At 32.7% G+C, this 27763-nt stretch overlaps 1 protein-coding gene across 1 annotated transcript; it reads right to left on the reverse strand.

Annotated features, from left to right (window-relative positions):
• Positions 1-5433: 5433 nt before the first annotated feature.
• Positions 5434-27553, reverse strand: LOC124355994. Its single transcript, XM_046807140.1, is given in 16 exon segments — positions 5434-5629; positions 5723-5904; positions 6481-6672; positions 6807-6992; positions 8251-8403; positions 9197-9298; positions 12419-12587; positions 22528-22643; positions 24044-24261; positions 24339-24459; positions 24461-24508; positions 24909-25100; positions 25222-25365; positions 25367-25408; positions 26559-26648; positions 27458-27553. Coding segments are annotated over 16 exon segments (2247 nt in total).
• Positions 27554-27763: the final 210 nt, after the last annotated feature.

Here is a 27763-nt window from a genome sequence, read left to right on the forward strand (position 1 = left end):
AATAAAACATTCTTTATACAGTGTATTGGGATACCATTGTACCCAACAGCATTACTGCGAATACGGCGTATAGTTTTCAACACGTCACCTTGTATCACGGGTGAGGTAGATTTTGAAGATGTTTTAAGTAGTCCTCCACTTTCTCCTGACGGAAAATTTGACTACAAGATGTAAAAAAAATTGGTTTTAACTCATTCAAAGGTATAAGAACCGGTTGTGAAATACGTTGTGTTTTCCTATTTCAAGGCTTTTAACCTTACGCTACAAGTCGCTTGACGACTGTTTCCTATTCTCAAAAAGACCTCTAGTATATCTCAGCATGGAATTACGCAGAATTTGTTTAATCCTGTTTCTAATTAAACTATATTGATCCATAAGTATCTGATCATTAGAGCGCCTCGCTCTTCGATATAAGCTATCACCATAGGCCATTAGGCTAAGAATATTCTTTCTTACCCATGGCACTGGGTGCCTTTTATTTATTCATTTTGTCACATAAGGAGCATGTTTATCATAAACAGATAAAATTTGTTTATTAAAACTATCCACCATGTCATCAACAAAGTCAAGATTGTCTAGGTTATGCCATGAGATCAATAAAATATCAGACATAAATTCAGCCTCGTTCATGTTTTTAAAGTCTCTATACTTGATAAACCTAGCTTTATTCTTAGGTATATTTAATGAATAAACACAATACACGAGGTCATGCTTTGATATGGCAGGGACTGGAAGCTGCCTAAAAAGGACGATATCTTGTGGTTCTGAAACTACCATGAGGTCAATAAGTGTGTCAGACTCGGCAGTGTGATGAGTTGGTTCCAGAGGCAGTATTGTTAGATTACACGATTCAAACATGGAAGTCAGCTGTCTGAAGTTATAGTCTTGATTATTTTACATAAAATCAGTGTTGAAATCGCCCACGATCAATATACGACTACATATATCTATGCATCTGGTGCAAGAGAGTATTTTCAAAATCTGTCATATGTCCAACTCTGGGTGAGCGATAACACACTCCCAGTAATAGAACATCTGAACCAGACAGGTCAATTTCAATAAACATAAACTCTGGCCCAGCCGAGTACACAGAATGCGAAAAAAGAAGCGGTTTAAAATTCAAGCCCTCCCAAATATACACTGCAACACCACCGCCATTTTTCTTGTTCTATCGTTCCGTTGCAAAACATAACCAGGAAGAATAACTTCGCTTGACTGAACAATCGGCTTAAGCCAGGATTCGGAAATTCCATTTAAATCAAACTGTTGAAGGCCAAACATTTCTCTAACCTCATAAACATGTCCCCTCATCGATTGCGCATTGCTATGAGCGGCTTTCAAATGTCTAGGATAGGGAGATAAGGAAAGAGAGAGGGCATGAGCTGTGGATGGAGGCGACCGGTGTGGCCAACTGCTATGTGGACCCACTATCCCGAGTCCACAATCAACGGCGCCTTGACATACCCGCTCCAGACGGCGGCCGCGACACTGACAGACTCATACACATGCACACACACATACAATACCCTAATTATACGCAATAGGTCCAATACATTAACTAACCACATGGCATGACAATATCAGCTCCTTATATTTTAATAAATACAGTGTTAATAGAATAAATTGAAAATATCTTGCAATCATAAAACTAAAAGCAATTATAAATGTTCCGACAGGAAAATAAATATACAATATGAATTATAATAGTATAAAATATAAAATGTAATTAGATTGAAAATTCAGTTCTACAACATATACCCATAAACAAAATAATAAACAATATTCAGCATAAAAAAATAAAACTGATTAAATAAGCAGTTAATATTTCCTTACAGAAATTAATAATACGCTTAATTATTAAATAACTATATATATATATATATATATATACAACACGTAATAAAATGAACTAAACATATCGATTTATTTAGGCTATATACAGGCTACATTAATATGTACTAGTATATGTCACAACTTAAAAGCTATTGGAGGTGCGCTGATTTGTTGCCGGTAGATCCGATAGCCGAGTCGTAGAACGGAACCCCTTCCAACAGATCCGTCAACCCACCACTTTGCGATCTCTAGTACAAGTGCTGCCACCATACAGAGCCACAGCCCTCCGGTACAGCTCAGATGACGAAATGTTAAGTCCTCGCGAATGGTAACTCCTGTGTTCTTCTTTTTTGCGTCATACACCAACCACCGGTTGGTCCGTTTCCCTGTAGCTAATGAAACGAACAATGATGGACCGATGTCATATTCGTCCATCCGATGCTGGTCCTGGCTGCTTACCGACACGATGGGCTGCCAGCCTTCTGCTGGCAACTTGATGCCCAGGTTTTCTCGGCAGAACTTCACCACCTCGCACTCGGTGCTCTCACCCTCTGCCTCCTTGACGCCAAAAATGCTGATATTGTTTCTTCGTTTGTATTGCTCCAGCTCGCCCGTTCTATCAGCCAACTCATCCCTTAGACTAGTTACCTCGTCACGCAGCTGCTTAATTTCCTAATTTAAAGCTGGGAGAGCCGCATGCACCGCTGCTTCGACTAATGTCTTCATCACTTCAGACAGCTTCGCAACTAAGTGATTAAAACCTCTTCACCAGATAAGTATTTATTGACGCAACTCTCAATAAAAACAGAGTCAAAGCTCTTATCAGTTGGCATCGTCGTATTTGAGCTGGAGCCGAACGGTACAGATAAGGAATGGACTTTGTTCTTATCATCAGTGGACAGCGGGTGTGACTCAACAGGTATTGTGTTAAGACACCGTTGAGCTCTTCATTTACAATATGAAAGCCACACGATACATTTAAACGAAGTTTCCCTTAAGGTTATTACCACACAAAAAAGAATAAATTATAAGTGAATAGGTAATAAATGGTATTGCTGTAAAAGATACCTGCAAGTTCTTAGAAACTTAAGCGCAACAAGAGCGTCACACGATATGTTTAGTTCCGATTCAGACTGAAATTGAACATAAAAAAGTAAATGGCTGTAAAAATAAGCCAATAATATTACACACATATGAAGCCAATGTATGACAAGAATATTAAGATCACATGTTGGGGGTAATAAGAGATATGTGTTCTTGAATATAGCGTAATCTTTTACCACATAATTTTAGTAGAATGATTTTTGTTATTCATTAAATATTTTTATATTTTTCAGTTGAAATAACTATTTTCTTAACGGTTATTTGAGTTGTATTACATAATTATTTGTGGATTTAAGGATTCAGAGTTTAATAAAATAGTACATGATAAAATAACATATACAAAGTTGAAAACAGTTTATTATTAGCTCCATATTTATGCGGAATGTAGTTTTAAATACGTAAAATTTTATTTTATTTAGTGTTCATAGCCGGATTTAAATTTTGAATATTATAAAAAACAACAATTAAACGTTTAATTTAAAGATTAAATCATTTTTATTTAATTACTTCCAAAAGACGAATAGTGTTATTTTTAATCTACAAATTATTTGTAAACTGCCTTACGCTGTGATAAATAGAATTAACAAAGTATTTATTGAAACATGTACTAATAAAAACCTTTTCAACAATTAAAACACACATAGGCCTACTAAAAACAGAACTGATATTGAGTGAGGGACATATAACCAAATTTATATTTCATCTCTTTATTTATTTATTTATCTCTTTGAAGATCATGTAACCTGCTGGGGATTTGAAAATTTAGTTATTTGTAAATTTAGATTTAATTACTGTTAAATTAATGATTTGTTCTCTCGTAATAGTCACTAGTAGAATTTGTAGAGGTCTCCTAATTTTCCTATTTCTGAGATACAATGTAATGGTCCCATTTCTTGGCCGCAGCTACACATTTTTCCAGGGGGGGGGGGCAAGCCGTAGATTTGCCACCCTTTTCAACCACTCCAATTTTTTTTCTGCATCTAAATCAGCATGTAAATAATCCAGAAGTATTTAATAATTATTATTATATTTTTACAGCAGTTACCCGCGACTTCGCAAGCAATTTTCAAGATCTAAGAGCGTTCTACTTAGTGAGATCATTTATAATGTAATATAATAATATTAATGTAATGATGAAATATTATGACAATTTTTCCACTCAAATGTAGGCATATATCTGGTAATGATTATTTTAATGCCCGTGCTTAAGAGATTTAAAAGTTAAACAAAATTTGTACTGATTTATTTTAGGTTTTGCGCGTGTCGAAGTATACATTTTTGGTTTAATTAAACTACATTTCTCAAGTCCCTTTCCCAATATCCCAATCAAGGGAATGCATACAAATAAAGGTCCTAGAAACCTGTTTTAGTCAAAAACATACACTTCCGGCCCTTTCAATTTACATCCCTTGAAGACATCTCCAGTGTTTGTTGTCTTATATATGTATATATGTTGTCCCATTAAGGAAATATATATACCCACAAATGAGTTAAATGATGGTCTACGGCCTTTTTAGCAAAGAACGGTCTAATTGTACCTATCTTGTATGAAAATGTGGTCTTAATTGGAGGATCTCAAGTTTCCCAGTTATGAAGTTTAAAAGTTTTAATTTGGTTGGTAACTACCAAAATCAGTTCCAGTGATATAACTGGAATTTATTACTAGTAAATAATTTGTTTTATATTTATAAATGCAGAAAATAACGATCTAAATTTTGAATCAATTCCTGAAATTGTAGTTCTGCTAGTTATTTTGTGATTAAAATTCGATTAACTCGTTGGTTCAAACACGGGTATCTGTATTTTTGACCCGACAGTAAAGCGAATCGCGCGTAGACTAACTAAATGCGTAAACTTATGCATAACAGTGGTTGCAATGCAACGACTCAAACTTTTATGATTTTGCCGTCCCTACAATTTTGCCACCCGGAGCAAACGAATTCCCCTACCGCCCTTAGATGCGGCTCTGCTTACAACTTTACCTTGTTCTGCGGGAAATCCGTCACATATTTCTGATGATTACATGTTACTGTTTAATTTCGCGTACACAAATATTTTAGAATATGAAATATTTATTAAAGGATATTATTCACTCCCTGTGGTATTTGAACCCAAAAAATCCTCAATATAAACTTTGTGAGTGTTGTATTCATTGTGTAAAAATTTCAAAAATTACCAATTTAAAAAAAATATATATATATATATATAATACAAAAATATTTACTAGAACTATACATTGTTGGTATTATTAATTTTAATCATGATTTCTTTTATAAACTTCACTGTTTTTTAAGAAAACGAAACATCATAATATGTTTATCCCTTGACAAAAAAAATAAAAAGCATAACTATTCTGCATGTCTATAAAGAGTTTTCGCTTGAATATATATTACAATAAAAATTTATTCATATTTATATAAGGTTAAAAAATAACTAAGATCTCAATGCTCAGGTAAGTTTAATAACTCGTCCATATATCATATACAAAGGAAGTTATTAAACCTTGGGATAGCTGGCCATTGTGGCGATACCGCACATGTTATTTTGGTTCCTGGCCATCATGATGTAGCCGTTCATGCCCCAGTTACGTCCCCAGGAGTTCTTCACCAGCCAGTAGTCACCGCCGTTCTTGGCTGAGCCGTAGCCAACAGCCAGAACAGCGTGGTTTAGATATATAGAAGAGCAGTCGCCCCTCTGGTACACTCCTGAAATCAATGAGAGCATATTACGTGAGGAAGACAAATGCAAGATTAGTTGAGTTGAACTCACAGGTGGAGTTAGTTACTGCAGTATGAACTTACCACTCTTGTAGTGTTGAAAGGCAACGTCCTCATCGTCAATGGCGACTGAGATCGGCCCAATCGTGGCCACAGCCTTCTGCAGAGCCTTCTCGCTGCCTGAGGTGATTATAACATATCCATTGTCGGTGGCTCCATTGTTCTTGGGGTTGTAGCGGCAAGTGCCACTCTGTAAATTAAAATACGTACATTTTTTAAATGTGGAACTGTAGGTATCAGGTGTGTTGCTGTAAATTAAAGCGCGTTGTTTTGTTTTAATGTTTTTCTAGATGCATTTGACAATCCAGTGTTCAAACTGAAGGAAAGAAATGTCGTTGAAACGAAGGAATGTTCTGTTAACATAAGGATGGGACATAAAAGACTGCAAAAATACTTCAGTACATATTTGCACTGTTAAGTAAAACACGTATCTTTTTTTACTGTGTAACTGGAGGTATCTGAAATGCAGTATTAAAAATGAAAAAAATTTGAGGATAGACAAATTTTTACATTGGCGTAATATTTTACTATAAAATGACAACAAAATTGATCTGGAATTTTTCTATCATTGTTATAATTAAGTACTACGTAAAAACATTAGCCCAAAATGTGCTATTTTTTAACTAAGACACATAGCAACAAATGTTAAATCATTCCAGTCACATTCTATCAGTTTTTAGAAAGGATATTTGCACAACATTAGAGTGCATTTTTAGCAGGACAAAATATAAGTTATTGAAAGAAGCAAGGAATATTATTTACGTACGTTACCCTCGTAGGGGTAAGATGCCTCTGTGTCAATGCCATTGTTCTTTTGCACGTAAGAAAACGCCCTGTTCATGAAACCACCGTGACATCCACTGTTTCCTTCAGCAGTTGAGCAGTCCACAAGATTCTGTTCACTGAGTGACACCAGCTTCTTAGACTTCAGGTATTGTTGACCCTCGAGACTTCCAGTCTATTTAACACAACGTCACTTCAAAACAGTTTTTAATAGATAATTAGATCTACTTGCTTACTTTCATACAGCTGAGATTTCAATATATGACTAATAATTTAGAGTACATTTTTTATGACCATTTAAAGACCTACAGCACTGAAAGCCCAACAAGCTCCACAAAATCCTTGGTTCTTGACTTTAGTGACAGCTCCTTTCTTCCTCCAGTCCACATTCTTAGGCAGTCTGACGTTCTCTGAGTCGTCAAAGGCATCTCCAGGCCTCTGGTGTCCCTCTGGGCGCTTGTAGCCATTCATCATGGTCACGAATTCCTTGGTGGTCTGTGTGGGAGATGAACGTATTCATATATGTTTATTATGCACAAAATAACAGTTAAATAATACTAGCTATTGGTAAAACTTAATCTATTTTACTTCAGAGTGGTAGTCTATAATTACAAAATCTAAAACCTTGTCTTGCATTGAGTGGGAGTTTTTGATTAGTGAAAAGGGCTTTAAGTTTAAGTCAAGTGTTATTTGCTGTAAATACTAGAATAAGATAGATCATTATCCTAATTGTCCTGGATCGAAAACATGGAAAAAGGTTTAGAGCCTAGATATTGGAAAATCAAGTTTTTTATAAAAATGTAATCAATGACTATTTTGTAAATTTACCAACAGATAAATCTTCAGCACGCAATTATGTCACCGAGTTGAGGCCTGCTCGTCGGGATGCGGCCGTCTGTTGGTTCTCGTTTGCTTCTATGAGTGAGGCTGACGTATATGCCGCGTTTTCGAGGATGACTAGCAAAGCCGTCAAGAGTGATAACATACCCCTACGCATTTTAAACGTCATCTTACCAATCATACTGCCTATTATAGTTGTTTTTTTAGTGATCTTTGAGTTCTTTTGTATTACCCGATGTTTGGACCCACCCATGGTTCTCCCATTGAAGAAAACTTGTAACCCTCAAAATCCTTCCGAAGTAATTCAGTGTGTCTTTCATTCTTGTTCTTCTTATTGAATTGTATTGTGTTTATTGAAATACTTAGAAACTTTTCTTTTGTATTTTAAGTTTTTTATTCATTTTATACATAGACTTTTAATTTAACTTCATTTCATTTAATATACGATAAGCAATTTTGTAATTTGCTATATAAAGTATAAGTTAAATTTTACCGCAAATGTATGATATTAATGTAAGTTTAATGTGTACCGTGTGAGTTTGAGTGGTAGAGGACTTGATAGACTTATCTTTGCCTCTTTAATAAAAGAATTTTTCATATAATTTAATAACGTAATTTTTTTATTCTATTCCATTTTTTTATGTTACGTGCATAGAAACTTTAAAATTTCTATAAAATCTAAATACTTCAACTGCACGGTATTAAAAAAATATTACTTTTTTTAGAAAAGTATTAAAAATAAATATCTCAGGTATATACAATTTTTAAATACAGGTCAATATGTTGAAAAATTATGAACAACATTGTGCGATAAATGTAATCAACATAGTGTCTCATATAGGTCTAGATATCATCATATCATATTGCATCCTATTATTGTTTCTTGTAAGCCTATGAGCGTTTATTTACTTACCAAATCGGAATATTTATTGATTTCAACATCAAAAGTAACTTCGCCATTTTCAAACTTTTCATTGTGCTCTCGTACAAACTGCAGGTTTTCCAGGAAAATATTCTTTCTTTTCAGTTCTTCTTCTGGTGTATCGTATTCTCTTTCGTGGGCCACCTAAATTACAAGTTACTTTTAGATTTGAAATATTAACGTCTCAATGTAATATTATATACATATACCATTTGTAATGTCTATAGCAGTAAATTAATATCTTAGTTTGACATTTTTATAAATGTTTGATGCTTTTTTGAAACGTACATTTATAAATGAAAATAACATTTAAAAAAATTAGATAAATATTAAGTTAATACAATATTCTGATGAAACAAACTGTATAAGTAAAGTAGATTTAAAAAAATTACAAGTATCATGAGCTATTATCTTTAATTAATTTTATTTAAAGTGTATAAATGGGGATTATTTTGAGTAATATATGTATATATATATATATATATATATATATATATATATATATATATATATATATATATTTATAGAATAATTTATCCTAAAAATACATAATTTGTCACTAAGTATTTTTAATATTATTACTTGCTACATACTATAATACTATAATATTATTATTTTAGTAGTTGTTTTCATTACTCTTAGTAGACATAAACATTTTATATTGACCTAGTTGATTTTCAGAGTGTTATCTATCTAATGAATCTGTTCTGTTCTTGATGATAGGTCTGTTACGGTAATATAGTTAAGAACTTTAATAAATTATTAATATAATCTAACTACAGTTTTAGACAGCTGTATATCGTCCAACTCTCGGCAACGAGATATTTGTTCTTACTGATTATGAACACGAGATCATAATCATGCTCTGTCGGGAAGAGTTCACTACGTTCTAGACAATTCGACATAACCTTCGTGGTCTAAATGTGTTCTATGTTACCTTGAACAGTTCCCATTGGGCATGATCTTCCTCGGACACTTCCAGAGGATGGGAGAGGGCGACGGCCACCAGGGCAGAGAGAAGTAAGACTTTCATACTTACCTAGAGAAATGGTTTGGTCTTCAATTTGCTATTAGATAACAGCCACTACATTATCGCATTGCATTGATTTAAATAATACACGATTTTTATCGTGATGAAAACCTTTTTTTCTTAATAAATGTATTTTTAAAACGTTAAATTTGAAAACGTTTGGTACCGGCAATGGTATTTAAAACTAAGAATGCAAATATTAAATTTTGAAATCGGGTCCAAATTGTTTCAAAGGAGTTTTATATTTATCATAAAACTTAGAAATCATTGTCACTACAACTTGTATGTTCTTGTGAAATACATGAATAACTTAAATTTAATGATAATATCTCGTACAATAAAAGGTAATAATATCATATTTTATTAAGTATATTCTGTTGAGGTTTATGCTTAAGACGCCAAGCAATTTAATTAATACTGAATACAAAATGTACCAATGTACCATTATATGTATCCATCTCAGATAGTAGGTAATACAGATTTGTTTTCGAAAATTTCATGAAACAATTACAATGCTAGAAAAAAGTAACAGTATAAATATTACGACGAAGAAATCTACAACACTTACCGTTAACTGTCTCGACCTCCAGACTGTGTGAACGATGTGTAGTATGGATTCTTTCGAGCGTCCGTTTTATATACAGGTTTGGGTCAGACGGCCTCCAAGCATTATCTTAAGAGCGATGGACATTCCCAGTTGTTCGTTGAAAATACATCAGTCAAGAGCACTTCACCAATTTGCTATATATCTATACCCTGAATCTTGTGAATACAAGATTCTCGGGGGGAATACGCTATAGATTTGCTAAGGCATGCCTCAAGCGTTATTTTTAAAATACACATGATTTAAGATTTTCTTTATTGTCTATATATATATATATATATATATTATTTCCTCATGGTTTTTACCATTATAGCCAACAGAACATTTATGATAAAACCTGACAACAAACCATTACTCAGATATTATTTTTGTAGAAATTAGTCCTTCTTTTTGTGTAACTTAAAAATTTCTGATTATCTGAAAATATGTATTTTAAGTTTTATTTTAACCTATATACTGTTTTTTGCACATTAAAACATGTGTATATATGTATATATATATATATATATATATATATATATATATATATATATATATATATAAGTTTATTTAAATAACAATTCAATATTGATACAAGGTTTGTAGTTTTGTAGTTGTTCCATGAAACCATAATATTTTACTTCTAAAATATAAACATAGAAATGTTTTTTGAACTTGAGCATTATTACCACAATATGACCTAATTAAATAAGAATATAACACTGCTTTTTAACATTCGTATTTATTTTTTATTTTTTGTAACTATAAAACATATATACGTTTAGTTCTCAATCCCATCTTCATTGCATGTTTATTTGCATATATATATATATATATATATATAATATATATATATATATATACTCTACAGTATGAAGATATTCAATTAAAATTATATATTCTAAAGTGACTTTTTCTTTGATTGCTTCAATTAAACAATACAACGACCTGCTGAAAATCATTCTTAGGATCTCTACTAAGAATATTACTATATCGAAAAATTCAATCTTGGTCTCTAAAGATAATAAATATTCATTCTAAGAGACTGTTTAATGTAATGGGCTCTTCTATTTAAGTTAAACATTAAACCATGAAAACACTATCGTACGTTTAATTTCAATATTGCTAACTGTAAATGTGTGTCTATTTATAGCCTTCAAACCATACAGTAAGGTTTAAAGTAACTCTTATTATTATTTTAACGTTTTCACCTGATAATAAAATATTGGAAACTTTCAGTAAAAATATACTTTTAACCGCACTTTCTAAGAACATTTAATACGCAGTACATATGTCAAAGACAAAGTTATTGTCTAGCCTGTACTCTATATAATTTTAATACCGAAATAAAAACAATCTTGTTAGTTTATATTTTACAGAAATAAGCTTCTTAGTACTTTGTATGTACATGGTGGCTTGATTGGGGCAACAAAGCAACCTCAAATATAGCACCGGAAACAACCTTATACCGGAAAGTAAATTACAATTGCTAATATTAGACGATTTGTGACAGAAGTAGATTTCTCAGACATGTGCATATATATATATATATATATATAATATATATATATAATTGATAGATGAAACAAGGCAGACTCAAACATGGTGTTGAATATATATTACTTATTACGATTTAGAAGTGCACTTGCGCATAGCGACATATAAAAAACTTTTAACAAGTAAAGGTATAACATTAACGTCTTGCTATAGCACCGGATTATCAATTAATTTGCAATGACGATTCCAAGCTCTTTCTAGTAAAATATGACAATTCCTATAAACATTAATGCCCACATTGGTTTTGTCTGGAGCTTCCGAGAGATTTGCCCAGTGTGCTTGTCCAAGTAGGTTTACCCACACATCTCAAAAACATTTTGACGTAAAGAAGAAAGATTTTATTTATTTATTTATTCACCGTAAACTCTTTACATACACAAATTGCACAATTTGGGGGAAAAAGCTGAATAGAATAATCAATAGTAAAGATGTTCAAAATAATTATGATTATAGTACAAGAATAATTTGAATTAATAGCATAGTAATAATAATTTAAATGCAGACGACGTAATAATAATAACATATCAACAACTTATTAAAAATAATTAATATATTACAACAATACAATAATAAATAATATAGTAACAACGTTATAACATAAAAATGAAGCAATATCATAACAATATTAAAAATATAAATATTTATAATAATACACTATTTTTTACAAAATAAATTAATAAATAACAGCATGATACTTGATGCTAAAATGAGTTAAGGAGGGTAACGCTGTTCTAGGATGGCCAAGGAAGTTCTTTTAAAAGGAGGCGATACCATCATGAAAGAAGTCAACGTTCCCAGCAACAAGATTCCCAAGTCTCTGAATTCTTTTAATCGTGGAGTTCATCTCGTAGTTAGTAGACAGGTCACTTTGATCTAGTGATAGACGGTACACGAAGATTGATCGAACCAAGGATTTCTGGACAGTTGACCAAACCGTTCAAAATTCGATACAGGAAGAGAACACCATGAGCGATACGCCTGACACCAACAGTCATCAGTCCGAGCAGAGCAGCAATGCCATTGAGCGGAGCATCCCGGTATCCAAACCCAAGTTTCAGTCCAACCAGATGTAGTAATCTCCTCTGGATACGTTCCATGTCGTCAATAAGGAATTCTTGATGAGGTGACCAGACAGTACTGCAGTACTCAAGGTGGGGCCTGACAAAAGCACAATACAGAGATCTTAGAGCATAGGGACAGTGTAGATTTCTTGAGAAGCGGAAAATCATTACAAGACTTCGAGAAGCAGAAGCACAGGCACGCTCGACATGAAGAGCTGGGCTTAGGGAAAGGGATAAAACAACCCCAAGGTTCCTAACCATCAGACGTCTCTCTAACTTCTTCTGGTGCAGTATATAATCAAACACAACCGGTTGATGAGGTCTTGTGAAGGAGACTGTTACACATTATTGTCAGCGTTAAGGATCATGGGAATATCCACACACCAAGTCTCGATAGCTGACAGACTTTCTTTTAGAAGATGACAGTCGTCAACTGAGGAGACAGAAGTATACAGTTTAATATCATCGGCAAACAATAAGTGGTTCACTTTAATAACTTCAGAGATGTCATTAACAAAGATGTTGAAGAGAGTAGTGCCAAGATGGGAACCCTGTGGAACACCAGATGTTGCAACGAAGTCCTCGGAGAATGCACCAGCAAATTGAACACGGAGCTATCGATTCTGCAGATAGCTTCCAAACCATTCCAAGAGGGGCCCGTATACTCCACGAGCTTACAGCTTTTTAAAAGATGCGGATGGCTGACCTTATCAAACGCCTTCGAAATATCGAGGTAAACAGCATCGGTCTGAGCTTGAGTTTTAAAAGAAGGTATTATCTAATTCTGAAAGAGTACCAGATTTGTTACAGTAGATTTATTGGGTATAAAACCATGCTGACTTGGCGTGATGATTCTCCGCAGGAAAGGATTAATTTTAGAAAGAACAAGCTGCTTAAATATTTTGGCAAGTACTGGTTGGTTGCAATGGGTCTATAATTTCCGACATCACTCGTTAATCCAGACTTATGAATAGGGATAATATAACTGACTTTGAGGACATCAGGAAAAGTACCACATACAATGCATCTGTTGAAGATTTTTTAAGGGTGCAGCCAATAGCGATGAGCAATGCTTTAGCATTAAGGGGGGTATGCAGTCTGGTCCACATCCCCTGGACACATCTAAATATTCCAGAACACTAGTTACGTCTTGCAGAGAGAAGGTACACGAAGAAATATATTCTAGTGGACCAGCTATTAAAGTCGAAGAAGTAGATGTAGATCCAGGAAATACAGAAGAAAAGGATTCTGCAAAAAGACAGCACATATTTTTGGGATTTGTAGCATATTTGCTCCCCAGTTTCATTATTGACGGCCAGTCAGAACTTCGTCTCACATTTTTCACATAGTTCCAAAAGACTTTAGGATTTTGAGGCAGGGCTTCCTGACCAAAGCCGGTGTAGTCATTGAGACACTTCTGGGATAGTTCTTTACATCTGGCACGAGCTCTGGAAAATAGATTGTAGGTTTTGATATCGAAAGTTTCCTTGTAGCGTCTATGCAGTATCTTCTTTTCAAAAATAGAGTCTTCAAGTTCTTTGCTGAACCAGGAGAGAAAGTGGAAAAAATCCAACTCTCTTCAACGGTGTGAATTTGGAGACACAACCACCAATCATGTCAACCAATTTCCCTAAAAACAGCTGTTAACATCAACACCATAGGTACTGCAAACATGGTGCAAAGGAAGGGAATGGAGTTCTAATAATACTTTTTTCAAAATCAAATTTCTTGTAGTTACGCACAAAACTAAACGAATTAGAAATATCACCTATGGGCAAAGAAATATCCAATGCTGGATGATGGGGAACTTCCAGCAATATTGGATCCAGGGAACGGGCAGTGGTTATCTCAATGGAAGAAGAATAAACCAGATCGAGAAGAACTCTTCTCTAATTGGGTAAAGTATTTATTTGTTTAAGAGAGAAAGAGTCAGCAGCTTCCTGAATTTAACTGGCAGAAGGAGACGAATTAGAATCATTGGCTTCGGACCAGGAGTGGTTCGGCAAGTTAAAGTCGCCAGAAACAATGAGTTCTGAGTATTCAGTTGATGCAACGGCCACGTTTAGAGCTGAACAGAATCTTGAATACAGTTGTGATGACTGGCCGGGAGGAAGATAGACTCCACCCAGAAGCAGTTTTTTTCACGACCAACTGTTAAGGAAACGAAGACACTGTCTTCAGTAACGAAAGAGTCAGATTGGATGCAATGGGCAGGATTTCTTAGTAGCAATGAGTACTCCTCCGTCACTGTGCTTGTCACTAGTTTCAACCGAGCGATCCTTATGAAATACATTATGGTTTGAGGCACCGAGTTCAGCACTATTGATTTCAGGAGTCAAATTAGACTCAGTGAAGATAATAATGTCATGCAGACATGTAGCAAAAGAGGATCTCAATTTAATCCGCAGACCACCTACAGTTTGTTAATAAACATTTAAACATGTGGGTTTACCGTGAGACAAGTTTAGTATTTTGATTTTTCAGTAATGCGGGGTACACCATTGACGAACTTTATCGTGAGGTTCTTCTCACCTGCTGCGATTCTATGCTTTAGCTTCAAGTTAAGTGTCTCTAGATGTTTGCGTTCCTAAGGAGTTCTGTCACGCGAAACGGTCACAAGCCAATGATCTTTTGTTTAGTGCCATCTTGTTGTGAGAACTTTGTGAAGACAACGAATTCATCTTTTTTAGAGGACAACATCAGTTTGATAGGACGAGGGGAAGAGCCAGAAGGTTTACCAATATGGAAAAAGCTTACATACGTAAGGCCGAGTCCAATATCATTGAAAATTATGTTAAGCTTATCTGAATCATGCTTTATCTTTAGGTCAGGTGAAGTGCCAGAGCATTCGGGTATGTTATAGATGATTATAGTTCGAGCTCGGTTGCTTCGTTGACTTCTGCAATGAGATCGTTCTCATCAGAAACTCAAAAATTCAGATTCTCGATCTTCTTTTCAAGCTCTAAAGTCTTAGTCTGAAACCTAACAATTCTAGGCTCCATTGCATCTAATATATCAGACAAAGTTTGAATATCCGACTTGATAGACGAAATCCCATCCATCATTGATTAAATTTTTTGTAGCAAGCTGTTGAAATTGATTCAGAAGAGCTGTAACTTTTGCATTGAGATCATTAAGAGCCCTCATCGGAGGGCTTGTCAACACAATTCATTCTTTCACATGTCCAAGTCTTAAAAACTCTATCGGCAATTTTTTGTACTCCATCTTTTGCAGTTCCCTATCACATACCACGCCTCTGTCGGTTACTTTTTTGAAGCAATTAATGCAGAAGGTTTTCTCCGCTAATACAGACGCCATTTCGTTGGAGAGCAGCAAGTCGGGGGAACGAGACTGGTTACAGTATGCTTAAGTAGGCAGAAATAAATAATGAGGTATGAAAAACAACAGTAACAATATCCTTCGTGCACAGGAAAAATAGCATATTACACACATAAGAAGCTAATGTGTGACAAAAATTATGAAGATCCCTTGTTGAGGTTAATAAGGTGTATATATTCTGGAATATGACAGAAGTTTTAACCACTTAATAATTTAAGTAGAAAAATATTTTTAATGATTGAATTTTTTTGTATTTTTCAGCAGAACTAACTACTTTCTTGAGGATTATTTGAGTAATAAATACTTAATTATGAGAGGATTTTAAGGATTCACAGTTTTATAAAATTGTACATGCTAAAAATATCATAGAAACAATTGAGAACATTTTACCATTAGCTCTATATTTATGAAATGAAATGAAACGAAATGAAATATGCCTTTATTCAAGAGGCGGAGTTAATGTTATTTAGCCATCTCTACCACTCAACCTAACATAATATACAGATATATATATATATATATATATATATATAATATGTAAATTTAGTGACCTTAAAACTATAACAAATTACATATTGAAATAAAATTTTAAATTAACCAAAATAATATATACTACTATGTAGTAATTAAAAATCAAATTTATTAGCTTAATATGTAGAAAAAATTTCAAACAAAGATAAATTAAAACTTAAATAATTAACAATTTACTTTTTAAAGAATTTCTTGTTATTGCTACATTCATTCTCTCAAACACACAGCCTGACCACAAGCACGCCACGAGCACCGCCACCCGTCACCCCTACAGACCGCCTAGCAACAAGTCCCTGACCCCGCCCCAAAACGAGCTCGACCTTCTATAATACGGATATTATCAGGAAGAGAGTTCCAGACGCGACATGCCTGATGAACAGTGAACGACTTACTGAAGAAGTTCGAATCGATGAACAGGAATTGAAAGTAACGTGGATCCCCTTCTCTCGTAGGTCGCTCACTTATATCGGAAATAAATTTGAAATTTTCGGATAGGTAAACAGGTGACTTTTTTTTATAACTGAATGTAGAGTTGAAAGAATTTGAAGTTGGCGTAGTTGATGAAGTTTTAAGAAGCGATAGCTGTTTGAAAAATGGAGTCACATGCTTATAACGTCTGAGATTGAAAATAAATCTGATACAACAGTTTTGAAGCCTGTCCAAAAGCTCAACAGCCATGTCACTGATTACAGCTTCACAGTAGTTGAAGTGTGGCAGTATGAAAGTTTTAAGCAGCATAACCTTGACACTGAACGGTAGATATACAGCAAAACGCTTTAAACTGTGAATTCCAGCAAATACCCTATTACACGTTACCGTAACCTGGTCATTCCACTTAAGACGTGAGCTCATAGTAAGACCAAGATTTTGTAATTTGTTTTGAAAATTTATTACGTGGTTATTGAGTTGAAGTTTTGGTGCAATATTGAAGTCCAAACGGTCAATCAGTCTTGGGTTTCCCAATACCATTGCCTGCGTTTTGTCTTCATTTAATTACAGGCCATTTTTATTTGCCCAACAAGCAATTAATTCAATGTCTTGATTGAGTAGAACCATAAATGTGCTCAATTCATCAGGTGAACAGTGTACGTGAATTTGTAAATCATCGGCATAAAGATGAAACTTAGAGCTTTATAATAGATGTGACGTCATTAATATAAATTGAGAACAATAGGGGTCCAAGAACAGAGCCGTGTGGAACACCCCGTGTTACGGTTTTCCATTCAGATATTTTTTCCCTTTCCTTGACACATTGCTGTCGCCCAGTAAGATACGATTTGACCCAGTTAACACACCCATCGGAGAAACCATACTTCTTCAATTTGATGAGGAGAAGGGGGTAATAAACACAGTCGAAGGCTTTGGAAAAATCAAAAAGCAGTAAAATGGTGATTAGTCTCTTGTCCATTGCCAATCTGATATCATCTGATGATTTTAATTAGGGTTGTGGTGGTGCTGTGATTAGGCCTGAATCCAGACTGGTATTTTAGATAAGATGTTATAGGTATTCAGATAAGATGAAATTTGTTGATGTACCACTCTTTCAAGGCATTTGGAGAGACAAGGGAGAATACTGATTGGACGTAGGTCAGAAGGGGATTGCGGATTACACACTTTTCTCAAACGGACGAACTAGAGCATGCTTCCAGGTTAAGGGAAAGGCAGAGGAATTTAAAGAATAATTGAAAATTACTACTCAAACAGGAAGGGTGATTGGCAATGTATCTTTCAGAAAGCGCAAAGGGTATTTTGTCAGCCTCAACTGCGTTGCTGGTCATCCTCGTGAAAGCAGCAAGCACAGCAGGGAAGCACATCAAGGTGTGAAAGAAAACTGGCGGCCAGCAGCTTCCCGAGGAGCAGCGTCCAGCTCAGCAAAATAATCGCTAGCTGCAGATATATTTATGTGGAATATGCTATTCAATCATAATATGTTTTTACAGTCGATGTCGATGTTTTACAGCCGTATTTAAATTTTGAATATTAAAAAAACCACAAATTAAACTTTTAATTTAAAGATTAAATAATTTTTATTTAACTACTTCCCAAACACAAACAGTGTTATTTTTAATCTACAAATTATTTGTAAACTGCCTTACACTGTAATAAATAAAATAATTAAACAAAGTATGTAATGAAACATGTATTAATCAAAACCTTTTCAACAATTAAAACACACATACTAAAAAACAGAACTGATTTTGAGTAAAGGACATATAACCCAAATTTATATCTATCTCTTTCAGTATCATAAGAATAAGAATAATTTATTTTCACTTCTTTTGTACATAATGTTTTTTACAAAAATAAATACTTGTGCAGTAAAAAGATTCTTAGAAAAAAAATTACAAAATGAAAACCATAAAAGAGAGCACTAGCTAGCACTAAGAATAATAGAATATTATGCCAGGAATTACTACATCTTAGTCACATTTACATTTAATCTAGGAACTAAACAACAAATATTAATAAGTACCAGAGAAATTATTACATATTACATACAAGTATTTTATATTAAATCACAAGTGAAAATTTAGGACCTCTAAGGTAAAAAAATCTGTTTAGAGGCTCCATTGATAAAAATAGAAATAACAAAAATAAATATCAGCTCTCAGAGACATTAGACATATAATAAAAAGTAATCTTATAGTGCTAAAACAAATGATTTTCATGAGTCTAAAAAGTTTATAAATTAGAGATAGCTTATACAACTTATATACAGCAATATATAAAAGAATCTAATTAACAGTTAATCAAAATATTTAACTTATTCAGAAAAAAAACACAAAATACTACGTTTCAATATTTAAAAGAAAGTTTACATCTTCAAATTTCAAAAGCCACTGTTTCAGACGTTTTAAGAAGGTATTCTTACCTTTTGATTGCTTTAAGAATTGAGGGATTTTATGATAAATTCTAAACTAAAAATTTGAAAGTTTTTGTAAAAAAGTGGTATAATGATTTCAGTAACAATGCTTGATTTGGATTTCTTAATATGCATTTGTAATTATTGTATTGTGTGTGTACACTTCTGTTATAAAATAGCTTTAAAACCTTATATATAAATAAATTTTTTAGAGGTATAGTATTAAGAGAACTAAATATTAAACGTGTTGTTTCATATTTACTCTTATTTTAAATCAGGCGTATAAAGAACATTTGTATCATGTTAAATGGATAAATATTTGAATCATAGGTACCGCACCAAAAGACCAAACCATACTCTATTCTGCTTTGAACTAACGAATAATAAAGCATTTTAAAATATTTTTATCACATATCCCTTTTAGAAAAAAGAAATACCTAATTGTATTGCTAATTTTATTTTTTAGTGATGAGATATGTACTTTCCATTTCAATTCTTGATCTAGCAACATTCCAAGATATTTTATAGTGTTGACTCTCCCAACTTCCTTACATGCTTCATGACAAATTTTGTTTTCAACATAGACACTTAATACATTTATAAATTACTGGATAACTAAAACTAACCTCTTTTCTTAAACTAAATACCATATACTTTGTTTTGTCTACATATAATAACATGTGATTTTCTGAAAACCACCACTGAATTGCTTTAAGGTCAAAATTGATTTTATCTTCAACTGAATTTAAATTTTTTTCTGTGTAACAAGGGCTGTATCATCAGGAAATGAAGTTAATTTCCCTTTAAATTTAGCATTGCAAAAATCATTAATGAATATTAGAAAAAGGATAGCACCTAGTACTGAGCCCTGTGGTACCCCTTGGTGAACAACAACCTTCATTTCACTTAAAAAGTCCTCAATTTTCACACATTGTTTCCTATTTAGCAAATAACTTTCAAACCATTTGTAAATTTATTCAACAAAATTTTATGATCAACAGTGTCGAAGGCCTTTCTTATGTCTAAAAGTAATCCTGCTGTATAATTTTCTGTATTTAAAACATTACAAATTTCAGGCAAAAAATGTAATAGGGCTTCTTCTGTACTCAGTGAATTTCTGTAACCAAACTGTTTTTTACTAAAAAACTTTATTTTATCTAAATAAACAACTAATTTTTTCTTCATTATTTTCTCAAAAACTTTAGAAAAAGTTAAAAGTAAACAAATAGGACGATAATTACTACATACACTTGCCTGTCCTCCCTTATGAATCGGTGTTACAACTGCTTCTTTAAGTTTTTTCTGGAAAAAGCCCTGTTTCAAAACTAAGATTTATTAAATAAGACAAAACATTAACTAATTTCAAATAGATGTTTTTAATCATAAAGGAACTTATCCCTCCATTTCCTGGAGATATACCATTTCTTAAAGATTTTATAACATTTATTACATCTGGTTCACTTACATAATCTACAAACATGGATTTTAGTTGAAAATCATTATTAAATATATTTTTTAAAACATAAATTTTGAAAATTTTTGGGTTTCTCTCTGTTTAAATTTAGATTTTCAATAATATTTAAAAAATAATTATTAAATTCACTTGCAATAGCCTTTTTGTCTTTAATAATTATTCCGTTATTAACAATTTCTGAACATTTCTCTTTTGATCTGCATTGATCCGTGATTTCATTTATAACTTTCCAAAGCTTATCTGAATTTATATTACAGTTTATAAATTTATTTTTATAAAATGCATTTTTTAAATCCCTGATTTCTGTCCTAAGCTTATTTTTATATGTAACATAATAATATTTTTAGAGTTTCATTCCGTGGATGTTTTTTTAAGATTTTTATAAAGTTTATTTCTAGTTTTTGATTTTTATATAGATATTATTATTTATCCAAGGTTTTAACCTTTTAATGCTTCTCCTTGGATTAATATGTTTTTTAATTTTTATCTATACAATTTGTAAAAATTTTATGGAAAATATCAAAAGCAATAGAGGCATTCTCTTCACAATACACTTCAGTCCAGTCAACGTTATCAAGTAAGAGGTTCAGGGCACCGTAATCTATGCGATAAGCAGGTGGAGTCAACTGTGGAAGCCCCTCCACCCCCTCCATCAGCACCATCACAATGACCTTCACTAAACAATGATCTGTTATATATAAGTCAATCACTTCTGTCTTTATATCAGTTCTATTATAGTTTGATATCTTAGCAAAAACATGATCAATGCATGTTTTAGAAAACTCTGTTAATCTTGTACGTTCCTGAACTAGACTAGTAAAACCATTTCTTGCCAAAAGAATATTATAATCATCAACTACCTTAGCATTTTCTAATAAATTTATATTGATATCTCCTATTAAAAAAACATTGTTTACACTTTTTAAATTATTGTTAAAATTAATATATGTTTCTAATTCGTCTATACATTCTTCTTTAGTATGACTGTGAGTTCTATATAAAGCAAAAATGGTAAAAATTTCAAAAAAAATTAAATGTAATTTTTAAAATATCAGCAGTTACAAAAATTTTTGGCTCTTTGTCTTTAATTTGTAAAACCTTACTTACAGAAACTACTACTCCACCAGCTCTGTACTCTTCATTGCAAATTTATATTTAAGTTATAATTCTCAATTTCATAAAACTGACTCTCATTGCTATTGATCCATATCTCTGATAATATTATGATTTCAGGAAATTTATTCATATTTAAGTTTCTGTCTTAAGCTATGAATATTTTGATGTATTATTACGAATGTATTAGTTAAACTACATGATTGAGTGTGAACCATTTCTTAAGTTAGAAATATAAAATACAATTTTAAAGGACTGATTACAAGAACATTAATTTAAGTCTAATAAAACCAAGATTTTTCAAAACAATAACATAGTTAATTTGTATGATTTATTTTTCATTTAAAAAAAGTAGTTTAGGCCTAAAATAAATATTACAGATAAAAACAATCATTAAACTTAACTGACTTAACATTTACTAATTTGTTTTTAATTTTTACAACTTACTAAAGTCATCCTGGCATGTTACATGTATCACTGGCTGTCCATCATCTCGTCTCAAAAATATCTTGCCATTTCGGACCCACAAATACTTAAAGTTCTTCGTCTTCTTTGCCTCCTGAGCCATGACAAAAAGTCTTCTTCTTGCCGGTGACAGTGACTCGTTTTATATAAATTTGGCTGACCATGGTCATGTTGATGTGCCCGCGTAGAGAAATTCTTCTTGACCCTCCGTTTTTTTCAGTAACTCTTCTTTGTCAAGACGTTCTCACAAACTTGGCGATGATGGCTGCAGGTTGGTTTGAGTCCGTGATGGGCATGTCCAGCGCCTTTCCAACCTCCTTCACCACACTCACAACATCCTCTGTCTTCTCCTCTGGAATCCCGTGTATCTCTTCACAATTACTTCTGGAATATTGTTCCATTTATTCTACACGATTTTTAAGAGCAGCAACTTTTTTCTTCAATTGCACATTTTTCCAGTGTCAGGCTTTCCATGACTTTTAGATATCCTTCCAACTTGGTATTTTGATCAGCTAGCATTTTTTTGTGTTGTCATCTATTTTGTCATTAAGCTTTTCATAAGCCCTATTGACATCCGATTCGCCTTCTTTTTTTAATGTCTCTTATTTTCATTAACCACATTCAAAAGATCTTCCAAGATTATTCCTCCCTCCTTTGTATTCTGGGTGTCCAATCTCATGCTCTTCCTCCTTGTTGCTTGGCAAGAAACACATCTCCACACAAGATCACCCGAAGAGATACATTCTATGTCGGCCTTACTCATTTTCAAGCAAGAGCCATGAAAATCCACCTTACAATCGCCACAAGCCAGTTTGGTTTTTGTAGGATTGATCTTAGCATCACAAACACCACACTTAGACATTAAAAAAAATAATCAAAAACAAACAAACAAACAAATTTAAAAACATTCGTAAAATTAATTTATTACAAATTTACAGATAAAAACATCCAAACAAGAATGATGCAAAAACATGAAATTCTTATACAAAAACCCCATACAATGTAGACTCACATTGAACATAATCTGAACTTTGCACTAGGTTAGTAGAGTAAGAGATAAGCGATCCGACCTGTCTGAGCGCTGACTCATATTGTAACCTGTTGTGATGTTGTAAATGTAGTTAAGTGTTAAAGTAATAAAGTAATAATTTATTTACTCGTAATATTCCCAAGTATATTTTTTTTTTTAAGATCTTCTTATCTTTCAATTTCTGAGACAAAATGTTATGGTCCAAAATCTTTTATCTTCAAACTTTACATTGTGTTCTGCTGCGGGAAATCCGTCACATATTTCTGATAATTACATATTACTGTAACAATAATATTTTAGGAAATTTAATATTTATTAAAGGATATATTCACTCTCTGTGGTATTGTTAATCAAAAAAATCCTCAATATAAACCCTGTGAGTGTTATATGCATTATATATAAAATTTCAAAATGACTAATTTAAAATATAAATATTGCAATATATTAACTGAAACAGTTAAATTATTGTTATTATTATTAAATTTGATGATGAATTTATACAAACATCAATGTTTTTGAATTTAAAAGAAATACGTAACTTCATAATATGTTTACCCCTTGAATAAAAAATTAAAAAGCAACACACTATTGTGCATGTCTATAAAAAGTTTTTACTTTAATAGTTAGTACAATAAAGGTTATTAATTTCATATAAGGTTAAAAAATAACTAAGATTTTAATGCTCAGGTAAGTTTAATAAACTCGTCCATATATCATATACAAAGGAAGAGCTTAAACCTTGGGATAGCTAGCGGCAGTGGCAATACCGCACATGTTATTGTGGTTCCTGGCAATCATGAAGTAGCCGTTCATGCCCCAGTCACTTCCATAGGAGTTCTTCACTAGCCAGTAGTCGCCACCCTTCTTGGTTGAGCCGTATCCAATAGCCAGAACAGCGTGACCTATATATATAAGAAGAGCAGTCGGGATCTTTGTACACTCCTGGAAATCAATGAGAGTACATTACGTGGTGAGGGAAAATACAAGGTTAGTCGAATTGTCACAGGTGGAGTTAGTTACTGCAGTATGAACTTACCACTCTTGTAGTGTGTAAAAGAAATGTGGCTAGCGTCAATGGCGACTGAAATCGGTCCAATCGTGGCCACAGCCTTCTGCAGAGCCTTCTCGCTGCCTGAGGTGATTTCAACATATCCCATTGTCGGTGGCTCCCTTGTTCTTAGGGTTGTAGCGGCAAGTGCCATTCTGTAAATTAAAACACGTATATTTTTTAAATGTGGAACTGTAGGTATCTGAAATTCCAGTATTAAAACATGAGGATGGGAAATGTTTTCTTTGACCTAATATTTTACTATACATGACAGCAAAAACGATTTAGAATATTTTCTAGGACTGTTATAATTAAGTACTACACACAAGAGTTAGCGCAAAATGTGCTATTGTTTTTTAACTAAGACACATATCAACGAGTTTAGAATGATTCCAGTCACATCTTATCAGTTTGTTAAAAGATATTTGCGCAAAATTATCGTGTTTTTTTTAGCAGGATAATATATAAGTTATAAATAGAAGCAAGAAATATATAAATTAATAATAAAAGAATAATTTAAATTATATAAATAAGAAAGTTAAATTATGTACGTACTTTAGCCTCGTAGGGGTATGATGCCTCTGTGTCAATGCCCTTGTTCTTTTGCACGTAAGAGAAGGACATGTTCATGAGACCACCGCGACATCCACTGTTTCCTTCAGCAGTTGAGCAGTCTATAAGATTCTGTTCACTGAGTGACACCAGCTTCTTAGTCTTCAAGTAGTGTTGACCCTCGAGACTTCCAGTCTGTTTAACACAACGTCATATCAAAACAGTTTTAATAGATATTTAGATGTATTTGCTTGGTTGCACATAGCTGAGATATCACTATTAATTTACATATTTTTATGAGCACTCAAAGACTTACAGCACTAAAAGCCCAGCAAGATCCACAATATCCTTGGTTCTTGACTTCAGTGACAGCTCCTTTCTTCCTCCAGTCCAATTTCTTAGGGAGCTTGACGTTCTCTGAGTCGTCGAAGGCATCTTCATTCCCTCTCAAATCCCTCTGGGCGCTTGTAGCCATTCATCATGGTCACGAACTCCTCGGTGGTCTGTGTGGGAGTTGAACGTATTCATATATGTTTATTCATGCACAAAATAACAGTTAAATAATACTAGCTATTGGTAAAATGTAACTTATTTACAATTCAGACTGGTAGTCAATTAATACAAAATCTAAAAACCTTAGTTTTTTTGCATTAAATGGGAGCTTTTGAGTAGTGGCAAGTGAAGTTTATGTTGCTGTAAAAACTAGAATGAGATAGATCATTATCCTAATTGTCCTGGATTGAAAATATGAACTAGGTTTGGGGCATAGATATTGGAAAATCCAATTTTCTTTTACAAAAATGTAAACAATGGCTATTTTGTAAATTTACCAACAGATAAATCTTCAGCACGCAATTGCGTTACCGAGTTGAGGCTCCGAGGATGACTAGCAACGGCGTCAAGAGTGATAATATACCTCTTAATACGTTTTTTAATGGAAGAACCATGGGCGGTCCAAACATCGGTAATACAGAAGAACTCAAAGAAATAAAAATAAACACCTATTATAGGCAGTGTGATTAGTAAGATGACGTTTTAAAAAAAGTGTAACCCTCAAACCCCTTCTGAAGTGATTCATTGTGTCTTTTATTTTTGTTCTTCATATGGAATTGTATTGTGTTTATTAAGATACTTAGAAACCAATATTTTGTATTTTTAAGTGTTTAATTCTTTATATATATATATATATATATATATATATATATATACTTTTACTTTGACTTCATTTCATTTTGTATAGGCTAAGCAATTTTGCAGCAATTTTTTATATAAAGTATAAGTTAGATTTTAACCGTAGTTTTATTACACTACATTGTAAGTTTACTGTCTACCATAAGAGATTTGGTTTGATAGAGAACGTAATAGCCGTATCTCCGCCTCTTTAACTAAAACATATTTTATATAATTTAAATTACTATTTTTTATTCCATTCCATGTTTATATGTTTCCATGCATAGGAACATAAAAATTCCTATCAAATCGAAGTAATTCAACTGCAAGGTATTTCAAATTATATATTCGAAAATTCATGAAAAACATTTGTGCGATAAATTTAATCAACATAGTGTCTCACACAGGACTAGATATCATCATCACATCATACTAAAACCGATAATTATTTTTTTGTAAACCTATGAGTGTTTATTTACTTACCAAATCGGAATATTTATTGATTTCAACATCAAAAGTAACTTCGCCATTTTCAAACTTTTCATTGTGCTCTCGTACAAACTGCAGGTTTGTTTTTCAGGAAAATATTCTTTCTCTTCTCTTCTTCTTCTGGGGTTATCGTATTCTCTTTCGTGGGACACCTAAATTAAAAGTTTCTATTATATTTGAAATATTAACGTTCTAAATGTAATATAACCTATACACATGCGAGTTTTTAATGTTTTAGGCAGTAAATGAATACCTTTTATAATTTTAAATAATTTAGGCTTTATCGTAACGTATATTTTATAAATGAAAATAATAATTTACAAATTTAATAAATATTATATAGCCCTATGTATATATATAATATATATCTCATACATTTATGATGAAGCAATCTGAATAAGTAAACTAATTTTTTAAATCGCAGTTATCATAATATCATGAATTAGTTTTTTTATTTCAAGTATATAAAATGGGAATTATTTTGTGAAATATATATATAAAATTAAGTTCTAAAAATTAATACTTTGTTACTAAATATTTTCAATATTATTGTGTACTTCATACTATAATATTATTAGGTTAGTAGTTGTTTTTCATTTTTCTTAACATTAACATAAACATAAACATAGTTTCATTTTCAGAGTGCAATCTATCTGATGAATCCATGGTTATAGTTCTGTTTACCGTTATATTATTAAAGAACTTAAATAATTTGATTTATATAGATCTAACTACAGTTTTAGACAGCGGTATATCCTCCAACTCTCGGCAACGAGATATAGTTCTCAATCTGATTACAAACACAAGATCTTAAACATGGTTTGTCGGGAAGAGTTCACTACGTTCTATACAATTCTACATAACATTCGTGGTCTAAATGTATTCTGTATTACCTTGAACAGTTCCCATTGGGCATGATCTTCCTCGGACACTTCCAGAGGGTGGGAGAGGGCGACGGCCACCAGTGCAGAGAGAAGTAAGAGTTTCATGGTTACCTGGAAAAATGTTATGGTCTTCAACTTTTTATTAAATAGCAGCAACTGCATTATCGTATTGCATTGATTTAAATAATACACGATTTTTATCATGACGAAAACCTTTGTTTTTTTAATAACTATATTTTATAACGTTAAATCTTAAAACGTTTAGTAATGGTATTTAAAACTAAGAATGCAAATATTAAATTTTAAATCGGCTCC

This window comes from Homalodisca vitripennis, chromosome 2, assembly GCF_021130785.1.
Source record: "Homalodisca vitripennis isolate AUS2020 chromosome 2, UT_GWSS_2.1, whole genome shotgun sequence".
In the NCBI taxonomy this organism is placed as follows: domain Eukaryota; kingdom Metazoa; phylum Arthropoda; class Insecta; order Hemiptera; family Cicadellidae; genus Homalodisca; species Homalodisca vitripennis.